General features: G+C 44.9%; 1 protein-coding gene across 1 annotated transcript in view; it reads right to left on the bottom strand.

Moving 5' to 3' along the window:
• CCND3 (cyclin D3) overlaps positions 1-14,754 on the bottom strand; it is a 31,205-nt gene extending 16,451 nt beyond the window's left edge. Inside the window, exons 1-2 of the mRNA XM_073618000.1 lie at positions 14,567-14,754; positions 4,982-5,197 (exon numbers count right to left, since the gene is read on the bottom strand). Of these exons, the coding sequence (XP_073474101.1) occupies positions 4,982-5,197; positions 14,567-14,746 (396 nt within the window). The 5' untranslated portion in view covers positions 14,747-14,754. The remainder of the gene's footprint in view (positions 1-4,981; positions 5,198-14,566) is intronic.
• Positions 14,755-16,581: the final 1,827 nt, after the last annotated feature.

A 16,581-nucleotide genomic window follows, 5' to 3' on the forward strand; every position in this document is an offset into this window, starting at 1 on the left:
GTGCGTGCCATGTGACGCGGGCGTGTCACGTGATTACGGCGAGGATGACGTCAGGGACGGGCTTCGGCTCGTCCCGAACGCCGGGGAGATCACACAGGGCTGCCCTATTGGCGGCTATGCCCTCCACAGTGTTCCCACTGATTGGAGTGGTGAGGGGAGGCGTTCACACCTGCGGGGAATTCCTTCTTAATTGATATATGCCCATAAATAAGGATACATATATGCTCTCACAGCACAAACACTGGCAATTTCTCTCTCTGGGTGGTTTGACTCTCTTGCAGCTCTCACTTGGTAAGTACACTTTTTCAGCATTGTGTCTCTGCACTGTTTCAGCCCTGAATGAAATGATCAGTTTATCATACTGATCTTATATACATAATGAATGCCTGATACCATATACAATGTTACTTTCCTTGCATATTTTTAGACTGTCAACTCTGTTTGGATGAGCGTCCACTGAGCCTGACAAACCCTGTGGCCAATCCCGGGTCGGGTCACATTTGGGTCTAAATGTAAAGGGCAGTACAGTGCACTTTCACATTTTGCTTGCACATTGATATAAGGTAATGCACTGTCCATTATCAATATATTTCTTATCACACCATGTTTTATCACGCTTTTTGCGGGCACCCTCACCTATTTTCAGTTTTTTATTTTCACATCTCTGCTCACTTACTTATATTTGAGTTACCTATTTGGTATACACGCTCTATCTATTTCTCCTTGTTACATAGCACATACAATATATTATATATGCTGCACACATAGTCTCCTATCATCTCTTAAAGTCCCAGCACACAAACACCCCCATGCCTTTTTATTCACTTCTAATTTCATCTGATCAATTCATCTGAACGATCTACTTATTTCCAAATATATATATCCAATACTATTTAAATACAGTCTGTATATGAGGTATGTGTATAGACTGATATTCTCACTTCTCTACCTTGGGGAAATCCTTTTCCTATTTTTTGCCTTCATAATAGGGGTGAGCAGCAATTTCTTTTCCCCTCCCCCAACTGTGTCTCCTTCTTGCCAGTCCCAGTTTTTCCCATCCTTGTCAACAACCTTTTTTAACATGCTCTTTAATGTTTTATTGAAGCGTTCCACCAAGCCATCAATTTGAAGGTGGTACACAGAGGTTTGCAACTGCGTCACCTTAAACAACTTGCACAACTCCCTAGTTACTCGTGACATAAATGGGGTGCACTGGTCTGTAAGGACTTCCTTAGGGATCCCAACACGACTGAACACCATGAACAGCTCTTTGGCAATGTTCTTAGCAGATGCAATGTGTAAGGGAACTGCCTCGGGGTAATGTGGTAGCGTAATCCATGATTACAAGAATATGCTGATGACTCCGGACAGACTTAGGGAGTGAGCCCACCGGGTCCATGGCGATCCTCTCAAAGGGCATTTAATATGGGTAAGGGCACTAAAGAACTTCGGAAGTGGGGTAGTGGGGCTGACATTTGACACACAGAACAGGACTGACAAATAATTCCCAATATCGTTCTGTATCCTGGGCCAGTAAAACATGCGCAACACCCTCTCCATGGTTTTCCCAACCCCTAAATGACCTCCTAGCAAGTGCCCATGGGCAAGTTCCAACACCAACGACTTCACTTCCAGTCTAGGGCAGAAGTAAACAAAATTTGTTTTTAAAAGCAAAAGATCAAAAAAAAATATGAAGGTAAAGGAGAGATTTGGGGTCTTTTTGACCCCAAATCTCTCCAAAAAGAGGATCTGTCGCCCTTATTTCTATTACAAGGGATGTTTACATTCCTTGTAATAGGAATACAAGCAATAAAAAAATAAAAGGGACAGTGTAAAAGTAAAAAAATAAAATAAATAAGAAACTTTTTTTTTTAAAGCGCCCCAATCCCTCCGTGCTCACATACAGAAGGGAATGCATACACAAGTCGCACACGCACATGTAAACTGTGTTCGCACCACACATGTGAGGTATCGCTGTGAGCATTAGAGTGAGAGCAATAATTCTAGCGCTAGACCTCCTCTGTAAGTCTAAACAGGTAACCTGTAGAAAGTTTTAAAACATCACCTATGGAGATTTTTAAGTATTGTAGTTTGTTGCCATTCCACGTGCATGCACAATTTTAAATTTAGTTATTCATTTACCCGACCTAACAGCATCTTTCATATTTTACAAAAAATACCGATTTAAACTTGTAAACAAAAAGTACCAAAAAGGCTTGGTCTTCAAGTGCATATACTGTATCTTTGCAAACTTGTACACTAAAGTGCCAATGACACTATATTAAAATAATAATAACAATAAACACAGACAGCAAAAAGGTTTATTCTTACCTTTCCTGTGGGTGGTTTATTCAGTCTTTATTCTTTTGAAGAACTCCAGGTGGCACTGCTATTCGACACTTTCTGGTGAGCCAGGCATTGTGTTCCCTGTTTGGCACTGTGGTTCCTCCTGCAAGCTGCTAGGTTACTTCTCTGTCCTGTAGTGACATTGCTGCTAACAGATGGAGCCAAACTGCCCAGTGAGGGGATGCAGCGTTTTAAACACCTAAAAGTAGCAGCACTCAAAGCTCATTTGGAGAGCAAAGATTTAACAAACCAGCCACAGGAATGGCAAGTAAAAACCTTCCTCTTTTACAGTCTTAGTGCCGGTTCACATAAATATGCGATGCGGGAACCAGAGCGATTCCAGTGCAGGCTCCCTCATTGCATGTCACATAGTTACATAGTAGGTGAGGTTGAAAAAAGACACAAGTCCAACCTGTGTGTGTGATTATATGTCAGTATTACATTGTATATCCCTGTATGTTGCGGTCATTCAGGTGCTTATCTAATAGTTTCTTGAAACTATCAATGCCCCCCCGCTGAGACCGCCTATGGAGGGGAATTCCACATCCTTGCCGCTCTTACAGTAAAGAACCCTCTACGTAGTTTAAGGTTAAACCTCTTTTCTTCTAATTTTAATGAGTGGCCAGGAGTCTTGTTAAACTTCCTTCTGCGAAAACGTTTTATCCCTATTGTGGGGTCACCAGTATGGTATTTGTATATTGATATCATATCCCCTCTCAAGCGTCTCTTCTCCAGAGAGAATAAGTTCAGTGCTCGCAACCTTTCCTCATAACTAATATCCTCCAGACCCTTTATTAGCTTTGTTGCCCTTCTTTGTACTCGCTCCATTTCCAGTACATCCTTCCTGAGGACTGGTGCCCAGAACTGGACAGCATACTCTAGGGGCGGCTGGACCAGAGTCTTGTAGAGCGGAAGAATTATCGTTTTATCTCTCAACTCGATCCCCTTTTTAATGCATGCCAATATCCTGTTTGCTTTGTTAGCAGCAGCTTGGCATTGCATGCCATTGCTGAGCCTATCATCTACTAGGACCCCCAGGTCCTTTTCCATCTTAGATTCCCCCAGAGGTTCTCCCCCCAGTGTATAGATTGCATTCATATTTTTTGCCACCCAAATGCATTATTTTAAATTTTTCTACATTGAACCTCATTTGCCATGTAGTTGCCCACCCCATTAATTTGTTCAGATCTTTTTGTAAGGCGGCTCACACTGACATCTGCGAACTGCTGTGGGTGTCAATGCAAAGGTAATGACACCCTCAGATCGGTTCGCAGACCACAATGTGAACTGCCAAATGGTGTAGGAATCAGATCGCATAGTTGTGAACACCCAAGCGATCTGATTCCAGTGCAGACCAAAAATAGAGTACTGCACCATTTTGGAGCGAATGCAATGCAAATTCAGCCATACATTCTGTATGGCTGAATTTGCATTGCACAGACATTGCATGTGATCTGCACAGCAGTGCGGTGCAAATCAAATGTGATGTCTAACATCGCACAAGTGTAAACCTAGCCTAAGTCTCCCTGTTTTAGGGCTCATGCACACAGGCAGTCTGGTCCGCAGAGTGTAAAAACTGGGCTTTCTTAGGTGCAAGGGAGGCACAGGCGCAATGTACATCCTGCTTCCAGCAGCCTGTCAAAATCAATGACAGCCTAAAATATGCAGTGGCTGTACATGGCTGGACACCATTCTGAGTGGTATTTGCATTTAGGGCTGTAAGTAAGCATTCAGGAACTTAGGCCCCAAACTGCCTGGGAGCAGTAATATCAAAGATTACATCATGTGCTTCAAGAAACTTAATTTTTCATTCTGCTTGGTCAACTGCACCATAATGGGTAAGTTCATTCATTCATAATAGCTATGAGTAAGCGCTCCGCAAGAGCGTGAAACGCGTTAGCGGTTATGCTGTATTATTCCAACAGTGCCGTGTACTGATTTTATGCTACGTTATTGAATAAAGAAGGTTTTATTTATTTATTTGCCTATTCCGGAGTGCGGCTGTCCAGATTTTTCTCCTGCACGCATACTATTGGAACAGCAATTGCCAGCACCTGGAGCTCTCATTTTTTCACACAGTGGAGGATGGGAGATTTGAACCCGAACAGCCTTGAGCGGTGGTAACTACTTTGTCTAATTGTATACAGCAGTCATTGATTGTATTTTCATTGTTTGTACTTACCCATGTGTGTACAATGAGAACCACTGTACTGCAAAGTAATAAAATGCTTCAGCTCAATATATCTTTTCTTTGCTACCCACTCACCAAAATAAGCCCATTGATGTCACCAAAGTTGCCCAACGTATTTCCTATAATCCCACAACTGGCCTGGTTCCCTTTAAACTGGAATTTGATATCACTACAAGGAAGCCCATGTTATCAGCAGTGCAATGAGTCTCCACGCTTATGGCATTAGTTCCTTATACTCACCATCATTCTTTAGAGCCGCTATCCACTTAATGTTTTATTGTCTCATCTGTACCCCAGCTAGTGATCAATTTCCTCTGAAAGTAATTATTTCAGTATGACAATATTACTGAACACATTCACACACTGAAATTTGCTGCCAACACACAGCAGAAAGACTTGCAACATTTGTAGTCAATTTTAGCATGTGGAAAGAAAAGGTTATACCCTGATTTCAGTAGCAGCAACAGAGCAAGCTGTATACAGTTCTAGAGTGTCAACTTTTATTGGTACCATATCTTTCATCTTCGAGGCCAGCAGGACACACACTGTACCAAGCAGCTGTAAATTTCTTTTTTCCACTGGAAACAAAGATAAGCATTTTCGTATGTAGCTCATAGCTAGAGGGAATACCCCATATTCACATTGTTGGTCCTCACACACCTAGAATTTGAAGAATAAAATAAAGACAAATTAGTTTCTTACTAATCAAAAGCATTACACTAGCATTTACACTAGCATACAATCTGCACTGGATCATTCTTCAGAGGGTATTTAACAGATGGTGAGGGGTCCTTATGTCACCTCTTTACTGCTTTTTTTTTTTTTTGTAAATTCTTTTTATTGGTTTTTCCAAAAGTAAAGAGTGGTACACAAAAAAAGAAAGAACATCGTTGGAAAAAAAAACACAATTTTTACAATGGAAAATGAGGAGGAGATAAGTGTACTTGCCCCAAAAATCTTAGTTGAAGTACTAGAGAGAAGCAATTACAAAGCTTCAAATCATATCACGGGGACTATCAGCCAGGAATCACAGGGTTTAAGTTCAGTTATTGGGTGGCATTAGTTGTGGGGGATTCTAGCCAAACATTCCATATTTTGTCAAATTTGGTAGAGCATTCACGGGAGTGGTAAGTGGCTTTATATAGGGGGATAGCAGAGTTAACTAAAGCCTTCCAAAAGTTTAAAGAGGGCGCCTCGGTTTGCTTCCACGTTAAAACAATAGTTTTTCTCACATAAAATAACAGCAAACCTATGAGGGTCTTGGTTGCTTGACGGAAGGCAAAGTTGCCTACTAGGCCGAGCAAGCAGACCGACATAGTCTGGGGGATGGGAATCATAATCAAGAAAGTTATGAATTAGATGACCTCTTTCCAAAACAAATGCTACTTGTGACAGGACCATAGCATATGATGGTAGTCAGCATCAGTACCGCTACACTTCCAGTTCACTGCCTGTTTTTAAGCGGAGTTCCACTCAAAAGTGGAACTTCCGCTCGTTGTACTCCTTCCCCCCTCAGGTGCCACATTTGGCACCATTCGGGGGGAGGGGGGGCAGGTTACCTGTCTGTTCCCACTTCCAGGAGCCCCAGCCGTATTGATGTCACCGCCCGGGCTCCCTCCTCCTTCCCCGGCCGCCGGTCCAGTAGGATATAGGAGCGGAGCCTCGCGCAAGCGCAGTAGGGTTCCCAGCGTGAAGCCGTAAGGCTTCTCTGCCGGGTTCCCTTACTCGCAATGGAGGCGGCATGCACCCAACAGCTGATGGAAACATCAGCTGAGGTGCCGACATCGCTGGACTCCAGGACAGGTAAATGTACGATTATTAAAAGTCAGCAGCTGCAGTATGTGCAGCTGCTGGCTTTTAATTTTTGCAGCGGGGAGCGGACCTCCACTTTAAGAATTAAAAGCCCACACCACTGCATGTTTTTACCGCCTGCAACTGCAAGTTTAAAAAAGCCCTTATTGATTTAGAATGTGTACGTTTCTTGTTGCCAGGCGCTAGTTTGTGCCAGGTACTTCAAATACAAATTCAAACAGTATCTATCTATCTATATGATAACAGCACTAAATAATTAGTATAAAAACCTACAAAAATAAATAAATAAATGTATCCACTACTGGGGATGAGCTGAGGCATGTTCAGATCCTAGTCTGAACCCACCTGAGCTATCCCTCCTTGAAGCTGCACACCACCAATCATAGGCAGCCAAGGCATTCCTCACCCTGCAGCCGCATTTTTACACTGGACTGCGAGGCATGCCTTGGCCACTTAGGATTGGTATTGTGAAGTGACAGCTTACTAGCATAGGGTAGGTTCTGACTTGTATCTGGATCCACCTGAGCTCATCCCTAACCAGATTTGTCAGTGAACAGCATACTAGGTGTTTTGTCAATAGATGAGAAGAGTGGATAGGAATGGTGAACGGCAGAATCAATTCATTGTATAAGAGGCAGAACTCTCAGTTGCAGTGCTGAAAGAAGAGTGCTATATGTAGTATCAACTACATGATGACTATGACTTGTACAGTAAACAGCAGAAAATCTAGGTAACCTATTTGACTTGTGGTGTTTAACCACTTCAGCCCCGGAGGGTTTGGCTGCTCAATGACCAGAGCACTTTTCGCAATTTGGCACTGCGTCGCTTTAACTGACAATTGGGCGGTCGTGCAACGTTGTACCGAAACAAAATTGACGTCCTTTTTTCCCACAAATAGAGCTTTCTTTTGGTGGTATTTGATCACCTCTGCGGTTTTTATTTTTTGCGCTATAAACAAAAAAAGAGCAACAATTTTGAAAAAAAAAGCAATATTTTTTACTTTTTGCTATAATAAATATACCCCAAAATGTATAAAAAACATTTTTTTTCCTCAGTTTAGGCCGATATGTATTCTTCTACATATTTTTGGTAAAAAAATCGCAATAAGCGTATATTGATTGGTTTGAGCAAAATTTATAGCGTCTACAAAATAGGGGATAGTTTATGGCATTTTTATTATTATTTTTTTTTATTAGTAATAAAGGCAGCAATCTGCAATTTTTATCGGGACTGTGACATTATGGCGGACACATCGGACATTTTTGCCACTATTTTGGGACCATTGTCATCTATACAGCAAACAGTGCTTTAACCACTTCCCGACCAGTGCACGCCGATGTACGTCAGCAGAATGGCACGGCTGGGCAAATGGGCGTACCTGTCAGTCCCATTTGAATTCCCTGCCGTGCGCGCTGGCCGGGAGCTCCATGAGTTGGGGCGCGGGTCCCGCAGACTCGATTGCCGTGGGGATACCCGCGATCGCCTCACGGAGAGGACGAACGGGGAGATGCTGATGTAAACAAGCATCCCCCCTGTTCTGCCTAGTGACAGTCTCACTGATCTCTGCTCCCTGTCATCGGGAGCAGAGATCAGTGACGTGTCACAGCTAGCCCGTCCCCCCTACAGTTAGAACACGTCCCTAGTACTGACTTAACCCCTCCCCGCCACCTAGTGGTTAACCCCTTCACTGCCAGTGTCATTTACACGGGAATAAGTGCATTTTTATAGCACCGATTGCTGTATAAATGACAATGGTCCCAAAAATGTGTAAAAAATGTCCGATGTGTCCGCCTTAATGTCGCAGTCACAATAAAAATCGCTGATCGCCGCCAATACTAGTAAAAAAAAAAAATTATTAATAAAAATGCCATAAAACTATCCCCTATTTTTAAACGCTATAACTTTTGCTATAACTTTTGCGCAAACCAATCAATAATTGCTTATTGCGATTTTTTTTTACCAAAAATATGTAGAATACGTATCGGCCTAAACTGAGAAAAAAATGTTTTTTTAATTATTTTTTGGGGATATTTATTATAGCAAAAAGTAAAAAATAATGCGTTTTTTTCAAAATTGACGCTTTTTTTTGTTTGTAGCGCAAATAAAAAACGCAGAGGTGATCAAATACAACCAAAAGAAACGCAGTGCCGAATCGCAAAAAGTGCTCTGGTCAGGAAGGGGGTAAATTCTTCCGGGGCTGAAGCGGTTAAAATGCATTGATTACTGTATAAATGACACTGGTAGTGAAGGGGTTAACCACTAGGGGCAGTGAAGGGGTTAAGTGTGTCCTAGGGAGTGATTCTAACTGTGAGGGGGCTGGGCTTCAACACACAGGATGATCGATGACAGAGAGCTGTGATCTCTGTCCTGTCACTAGGCAGAACGGGGAAATGCTTTGTTTACAAAAGCATCTCCCCGATCTTCCTCTCCTTGACACGATCGCAGGCAGCCAGCGGACATCGAGTCCGCGGGACCCGCGGTCACAGAGACCGCGGTGGGCACGCGCATGCGACACTGCTTCTTTTGCCTACCAGTGCGCCCTTTTGCCTACCAGTGCCATTCTGCCGACGTAAATCGGCGTGCGCTGGTCAGCAAGCGGTTAAAAAGAAACTGGGGGATACATTTTAAAATAATGGGGAATATCATGCATATTATGGAAGGGGTTTGTTATAGTTGGCTATCAGGAGGCACTATCACTTGCCCCTGAATGGGGAGATGACAGTGTATCCAATCACCCATCCTAAACCACAGCCATGGTAAGTAAACCACACATACTTTGGGTGCCATCAAGAAAGAAAGGATGGCTACTTGCCCCCACTGCTGCCCAACCACACTAGACAAAGGAGAAGAATGTGTAATTAGCTCCAACTGATAGCTCACATGGAGGAAGAGGAGGAGGGGACAGACACTTCACAAAGATCCTACACAATCCCCACCCCCGCTGAATGCTGCCAGTACTGAAAATCTGCAGCCCTATGCCTCCACTGCCATCTTCTTTATACTGAACAGGAAGGACAAACTTGCCTGCCAGCCTCCTGCTGTCTCACAGGAGACTACAGTAGTAACTGTCAGCTTGTGTTGTTGTGAGTGACCATACTGGAGAGGAGCACTATCATCCACAAAAGCAACAGCCTACAACAACACACTCCAGCTACTACACTAGTCTACCCAGAATAGCATGTGGGTGGGTCTGGACTCAGTTGAGAGAGAGACTAGTGAAGTAGTAGGTAGCTTGCACTGTTGAGTAGGTGTTTTGTGAATGACATCAGTTCTTATTGTAGGATCTCTCTTACAAAATTGGTGGTGGCTGTGTCTGAGCTCAGCCTTTTCTTTTTCTATGGGCCTGTTTACACCAGTGGCAGTGTCCCACCGAGGCTGCTGGTGTGCACTTGAAAGTACATGCTTACATCATCTCATCATCTAGTGGTGCAAATCTAGCAGGGATTGATGGAGGATTCTTCTCCCTGCTGGTTGCTCTACATGACACACATTCCACTAGAAAGCTGGAGGGGGATGCCTAGTACTGTGACTGATAGCAGCTTCTCTGGAGAGACTCAGTACAGCAGCATGCACACCTGTATATTCAGATCATCCGTTTCTTGCTTGCTCCTCCTCCCGATCTTTCACTGAGGCCGGGAGCGAGCATGTAAAGTCACGTGACATCAATATAAGGGATCCAAAAGAAGGTATTTGGGAGACTTTTATTGCTTTCTAAGAACTAGAATTGTTAAAGCAGTAGTAAACCACAGCCTTTTCTTTTTCTTTTTCTTTTTTTAAACCTGCAAGGTAAAGGCATAATGTGCTAGTATGCATCACATTATGAAATGCTTACCTTAGAACAAAGCTCTCCATCAGCACACTGTCACTGCTGACAGGGTTTCCATCTTCACCCAGTCTTCCTTCTGGATTCGCGTCCTCCGGCCACCTGATTGGCCAAGCTGCGATGAGGTCACTTTTTTTTTATAAATGAAGCTGGAAGCTATGACACATACAGTGCCTTGAAAAAGTATTCATACCTCTTGAAAATGTCCATATCTTGTCATGTTACAACCAAAAACGTAAATGTATTTTATTGGGATTTTATGTGATAGACATAAAAGTGACACATAATTGTGAAATGGAAGGAAAATGAAACATGGTTTTCAACATTCTTCACAAATAAATATCTGAAAAGTGTGGCGTGCATTTGTATTCAGCCCTCTTTACTCTGATAGCCCTAACTAAAATCTAGTGGAACCAATTGCCTTCAGGAGTCACCTAATTAGTAAATAGAGTCCACCTGTGTGTAATTTAATCTCAGTATAAATACAGCTGTTCTGTAAAGCCCTCAGATATCCATAGCTCAGGTGGGAGAACCTGTCCATAGGACAACTATTAGTCCTGCACTCCACAAATCTGGCCTTTATGGAAGAGTGGCAAGAAGAAAGACATTGTTGAAAGAAAGCCATAAGAATTTGCGAGAAGCCATGTGGGGGACACAGCAAACATGTGGAAGAATGTGCTCTGGTCAGATGAGACCAAAATTGAACTTTGTGGCCTAAAAGCAAAACGCTATGTGTGACGGACAACCAACACTGCACATCACCCTCAACACACCATCCTCATCGTGAAACATGGTGGTGGCAGCATCATGTTGTGGGATGCATTTCTTCAGCAGGGACAGGGAAGTTGGTCAGAGTTGATGAGAAGATGGATGGAGCCAAATACCAATCTTAGAAGAAAACCTGCAAGTATACAAAAGACTGGAGACTGGAAACTGGGGCAATGGTTCACCTTTCAACAGGACAACAACCCTAAACATACAGCCAGAATTACCCCCAAAGCACCCCCCCCACATGTTGAGGGCATGCGGCCTGGTACGGTTCAGGAGGGGGGGGGGCGCTCGCTCGTCCCCACCCCCTTTCCTGACCGGCCGGGCTGCGTGCTTGGATCGGGGTCTGGTATGGATTTTAGGGGGGACCCCATGCCGTTTTTTCGGTGTAGGGGGGTTCCCTTTAAAATCCATACCAGACCTAAGGACCTGGTATGCCCCGCGCTTGCCGCAATAGGAAAATTTGTTTTTCCTATTGCAGCGAGCGCGAGATGCAATAACCTGCCCTTGCATCGTATCTGGTCCGTCGGACCAGCATACAGACGAGTGGGCTTTCTGTTGGACCAGCATACAAACGAACTGACTTTCCGTCAGGAACTGAGTCCGACGGAAAGATTTAAAACATGTTTTAAATCTAGGTCCAGCGGACTTTTGGGGAAAAAAAGTCCGCCGAAGCCTACACACGATCGGATTGTCCGGCGGACCAAGTATGCTGGAAAGTCCGCTCGTGTGTACGCGGCATTAGTGTCCAGCTGCTGTCTGCTTAGATTAGGGTATTATTTTTGCGCTGACTGATCTCTTACCTTACTATCGTTTCCGGGTTACTAGATCCGAGACCTGGACGAAGACATGCCGGCCAGTTGCTCGGCCTCCAGGTGGGACGGGAGAGCCGGGCGAGCGGTGGAAGGCAGCAGGAGGGGGGAGGGACGTCCCCTCCCGCTGCTTGTAATAACAGTCGAGCGGCTGCTTAGCCGCATCAGTTGTTATTACAATAAAGCAAACCCCTTGAAGCAATATCTGTCAGTTTTTTTACCAACACCGATACTTCTGAAAAAGTGAATATCAGCCGCCGAAAAACTAACGCACCGATAATCAGTAGATTTATACTATGCTGTGATTGGCCCACAGCTATCACATGGTACCTGGGCCAATCGCAGCATCCTGTACCATGTGATTAGCTGTAGCTAATCACTAGTTATGACAGCTATCATGAATGGTTAACCAATCACGACAGTTTAAAACTTTTTGCTATTAAAATTAAAATTAAATATTTAATAAATGAAATACAATTATTATTATTTTTTTCACCAGTCAGTGTCCCTGGTCACCGCCACACAGGGGCGGATCCAGAGTCTAGTCTTGGGAGGGTGCACTGCCAAAAAATAAGAATTTTTGCTGGCAATTTGTCGGGGCAATGGCTGGTGTTGGCGCTTAAATCATCCATGGTTGTTATGGTGTCAGGATGATTGAAGCGCATTAGAAATTAGATAGGCCGTCAGTACATCAAAACTGATCAATTTTCAAATATACTGTATATATCAGTTTGTAGACGCTATAAGTTTCACACAAACTAATTAATATATACTGACTGGGATTTTTTTTTTTACCAAAGACATGTAGCAGAATACACTTTGGCCTAAATGTATAAAGGAATGTGATTTTATTGGATATGTGGAAGACGGAAAGTAGAAAATATCAAGGTTTTTTTTCAAAATATTTGGTCTTTTTTGTATATATTGCAAAAGATGAAAAAAAAAAGTGGTGATCAAACCACCAAAAGCAAGCTCTATTTGTGTGAAAAAATTATATAAATCTAATTTGCGTGCAGTGCAGTGCTGAATAGTAAAAAATGGCCTGGTCATAAAGGGGGTAAAACCTTCCAGAGTTCAAGTGCATACATAGAATGCATGAAAGGGATTGCACAGTCTTGTTTTTTTTTTTCTATTAAAATAATAAACCTTTTATACTTACCTGCTCTGTGCAGTGGTTTTACACAGAGCAGCCCAGATCCTCCTCTTCTCGCGTCCCTGGCAGAAGCTCCTGGCCCCTCCCTCGTGTCGAGTGCCCCCACAGCAAGCGGCTTGCTATGGGGGAACCTGAGCCGAGCTACAGCTCCGCGTGTCCTTTTCGGACACGGAGCTGTGGTTTGGCCCCACCCCTTCTATTCCCTGATTGGCTGAGTTTGATTGACAGCAGCAGGAGCAAATGGTGTCTCTGCCAATCAGGAGGGAGAGTCCTGGGCGACTGATTCACTCGTGGACATCGCTGGATAGAGATGGGCTCGGGTAAGGGGGTGCTGCTGCACACAGAAGGCATTAAGATAAAAAAAAAACCTTCTGCCTTTAGAACCACTTGAAGGCTGATTTTCACGTTCTGGTGGTTCTTCACTGGATGTCTAAAATGGAGTACAGGTTCTCTTTAAAGCAGATCTCCAGCCCCCCCACCAAAAATTTTAAGTCAGCAGCTACAAATATTGTAGCTGCTGACTTTTACTATGAGGACACTTACCTGTCCAGGGAATATGTGGTGTCCTCACCCAAGTTCATTCTTGAATCAGCTCTCCGGTGCTGGTGCCGTCATCTTGGGTAAGGGAAACTGGCAGTGAAACCTTGTGGCTGTACAGCTGGTTTCCTACTGCACATGTGCAAATTGTGCAGGGCTTTCTCAATGGGTCAGCTGTGGCAAGGGTGAACATCCAGCTGAGTTTGCAGCGGCAAACTCAGCAGGAAGTGGGAGCGGGTACCTGTCAAAACAAGGTACCCGCTACTCACCCACCCCCCAAGGTGCCAAATGTGGCACTGGAGGAGGCAGACAAGTGGAGCTTCCCCTTTTGGGCGGAGCTCCACTTTAAAGTGGTTGTAAACCCGTTACAATCACTTTTACCTACAGGTAAGCCTAGATTAAGACTTACCTGTAGGTGCTCTAAATATCTCCCAAACCTCCATGGTTTAGGAGAGATTTACAAAAAAGGCAATCGCCGATGTCTACGGCGCATCCGTAGACAACGGCGCAGGTGCACTTAAGACTCCTTTAGAAACGGCGAGCGTGCTGTTTCTAAAGGAGATCGTGCCGTGACTGGCGGCTCCCGTAGTGACGTCATCGCGGCTCCGGCCAATCACAGCGCCGGAGCCGCGATACCCGGAAGGAAGATGGACGCTTCATGGAAGAGGGGACAGCGGTGAAATTGGATGCTCCAGTTTCAGGTGACACATAATGGGCTACTATGTGACGCATAGTAGCCCAATATACTTTACCTTTGCAGGGAGACAAAGCGGAAGTAAAACCCATCTTTAAAGTAATCTGATCTCCCCATGCACTGTTATGCCAGGCAGGGGCAGTACATAATGTACCAGATGGCATACAAAGTGCTCCACCATTTTTATCCTGCAGGAAGTGTCTCCCCCATATCTGGGAATAGTGGCAGCCTTTCATTCTAATGATGTGTACACACATCAACGATCCACACACGTGGAGGGTTAGTGAATAAAGCAATCACAAGAAAGCATCACATCTAATCTTAGGACACCAACTCCTCCAATATCCCATTGTCATCCAAACAAGCAGCCAAGCATGGAGCACATATAACAGTCCATCCATAGATCAATGCTCTATACATGCTTATCTACCTCCAGTATCCAGTGGGCCAGGATCTCGTGCATGTCCTCGGTCACTTCAGGCTGATGACACCGGCCGCCTGCACTCTCCGCCCTTTGCCGCCTCTCCTGGGCTTGCAGGTTACACAGGACTCGTGGATTCCGGACTAGCTGCGGGTCTAGCAGAGCTCGGACCACCCTCACTCCTTCCATAACTCTGCCCGCTCTAAGCTGTACGCCCGCGAAGAGCCGCGTTCTGGAGGAGGATACGCCCACAGGGAAGAGCCGTGCTGTGGAGGGTGGACACGCCCTCGGGGAAGTGCTGTGCTGTGGCGGGTGGACACGCCCACAGGGAAGAGCCGTGGTGTGGAGGGTGGACACGCCCACAGGGAAGAGCCGTGCTGTGGAGGGTGGACACGCCCTCAGGGAAGTGCTGTGCTGTGGAGGGTGGACACGCCCACAGGGAAGAGCCGTGGTGTGGAGGGTGGACACGCCCACAGGGAAGAGCCGTGCTGTGGAGGGTGGACACGCCCTCAGGGAAGTGCTGTGCTGTGGAGGGTGGACACGCCCACAGGGAAGAGCCGTGGTGTGGAGGGTGGACACGCCCACAGGGAAGAGCCGTGCTGTGGAGGGTGGACACGTCCTCAGGGAAGTGCTGTGTTGTGGAGGGTGGACACGCCCTCAGGGAAGTGCTGTGTGTGGAGGGAGGACATGCCCACAGTTGATCCATCCATTTGCCGCCCCGCCCCCCCAAAAAATATAAAAATATAAAAAATAGCAACAGCCGTCACTGCATAGAGCCTTAAACATATGTATCACTCAGTACAGCATTCCACTCTATCTTGGGCACACAAAAGCCTGGAATGCAAATAACCTATATTCCATGCATTTGTCTTTTGGAACATACTGCCCTAAAAGTTTGTAACACTAAACACCCTGTCTAGCTGCAGCAGCTGCCAGCCTCTCATAGAGTTTAACAGGCTGTTGTCAGGTGGGCTGGACGGGACACCCGTGCACTTTGCCCGCATCTACCCTGTTTCCCCGAAAATAAGACCTAGCGTGATTGTCGGTTATGGCTGCATTATAAGCCCTACCCCCCAAATAAGCCCTAGTTAAAGTCATTGTAGGTCTTATTTTAAGGGTAGGGCTTATTTTTGGGGAAACAGGGTAGGTCTTATTTAGGGGGTAGGGCTTGTATTGCAGCCATCACTGACAATCACGCTAGGTCTTATTTTCAGGGAAACAGGGTAAATGGAAGAGTCCCATGTACCGGACCTGAATTCCCAGTGTGTGTGAGGCCTAAAACGCTGAAAGGGATGCACTGTACCTAGACAGCCCCATGTGCCTTAGGGGTTGGTTGCTAAAGCAGCAATATGGCCTTACTGTAGTGATAGCAGCATTCTTCCAGGTTCCATCTGGAGCATCTTCCCTTCTGCATAGTAATCACAAGGTGTCGCTCGTTACCACCATTCATAGAATACCTTGTATTGTTTTCATGAAATACAAGTATTTCATTGACTGGAGGAGGTGGAGAGCGGGGCAGTGATGTCCCAATCGCCACCTTGTTCAGAGAACACCTTGTATTCATTTAAACATGTGGTTACTATGCAGAAGGCAAGATGCTTGGCACTGGACGTGGAAGATTGCTGCTATCACCATAGTAGCATTCTGTTGGCTCCGAAAATTCTGGCTCACCAAACTGTTGTGGAAATTAATGTACGCTATGCGCACTCAACTTCCCTTGCGCTAATAAGGGCATTTTTTAGCTCTTTTGGATAATGCAATTGAGTGCACTCGTGTTTACCAAGTAAAATAGACACAGCGGTTGTTATTACATTGGAAACTCCCCAGACAGTCCTGGGTGACAATGGGGGCTCAATTTATTTATAGGACTTTGAACAGGGATAACAAAAGAGACTTGGTGAGTATTCAGTTCAGCCAATCAAGCCCATGCATTCCTTAAAACAGTAGGTGTTATACAAAACTCAACCAATGAAAACACATGTATATATTAAAAAAAAACAATGACTAGGGGAGTGTCTGGTCGT

Source organism: Aquarana catesbeiana, linkage group LG02, assembly GCF_042186555.1.
Source record: "Aquarana catesbeiana isolate 2022-GZ linkage group LG02, ASM4218655v1, whole genome shotgun sequence".
Classification (NCBI taxonomy): Eukaryota; Metazoa; Chordata; class Amphibia; order Anura; family Ranidae; genus Aquarana; species Aquarana catesbeiana.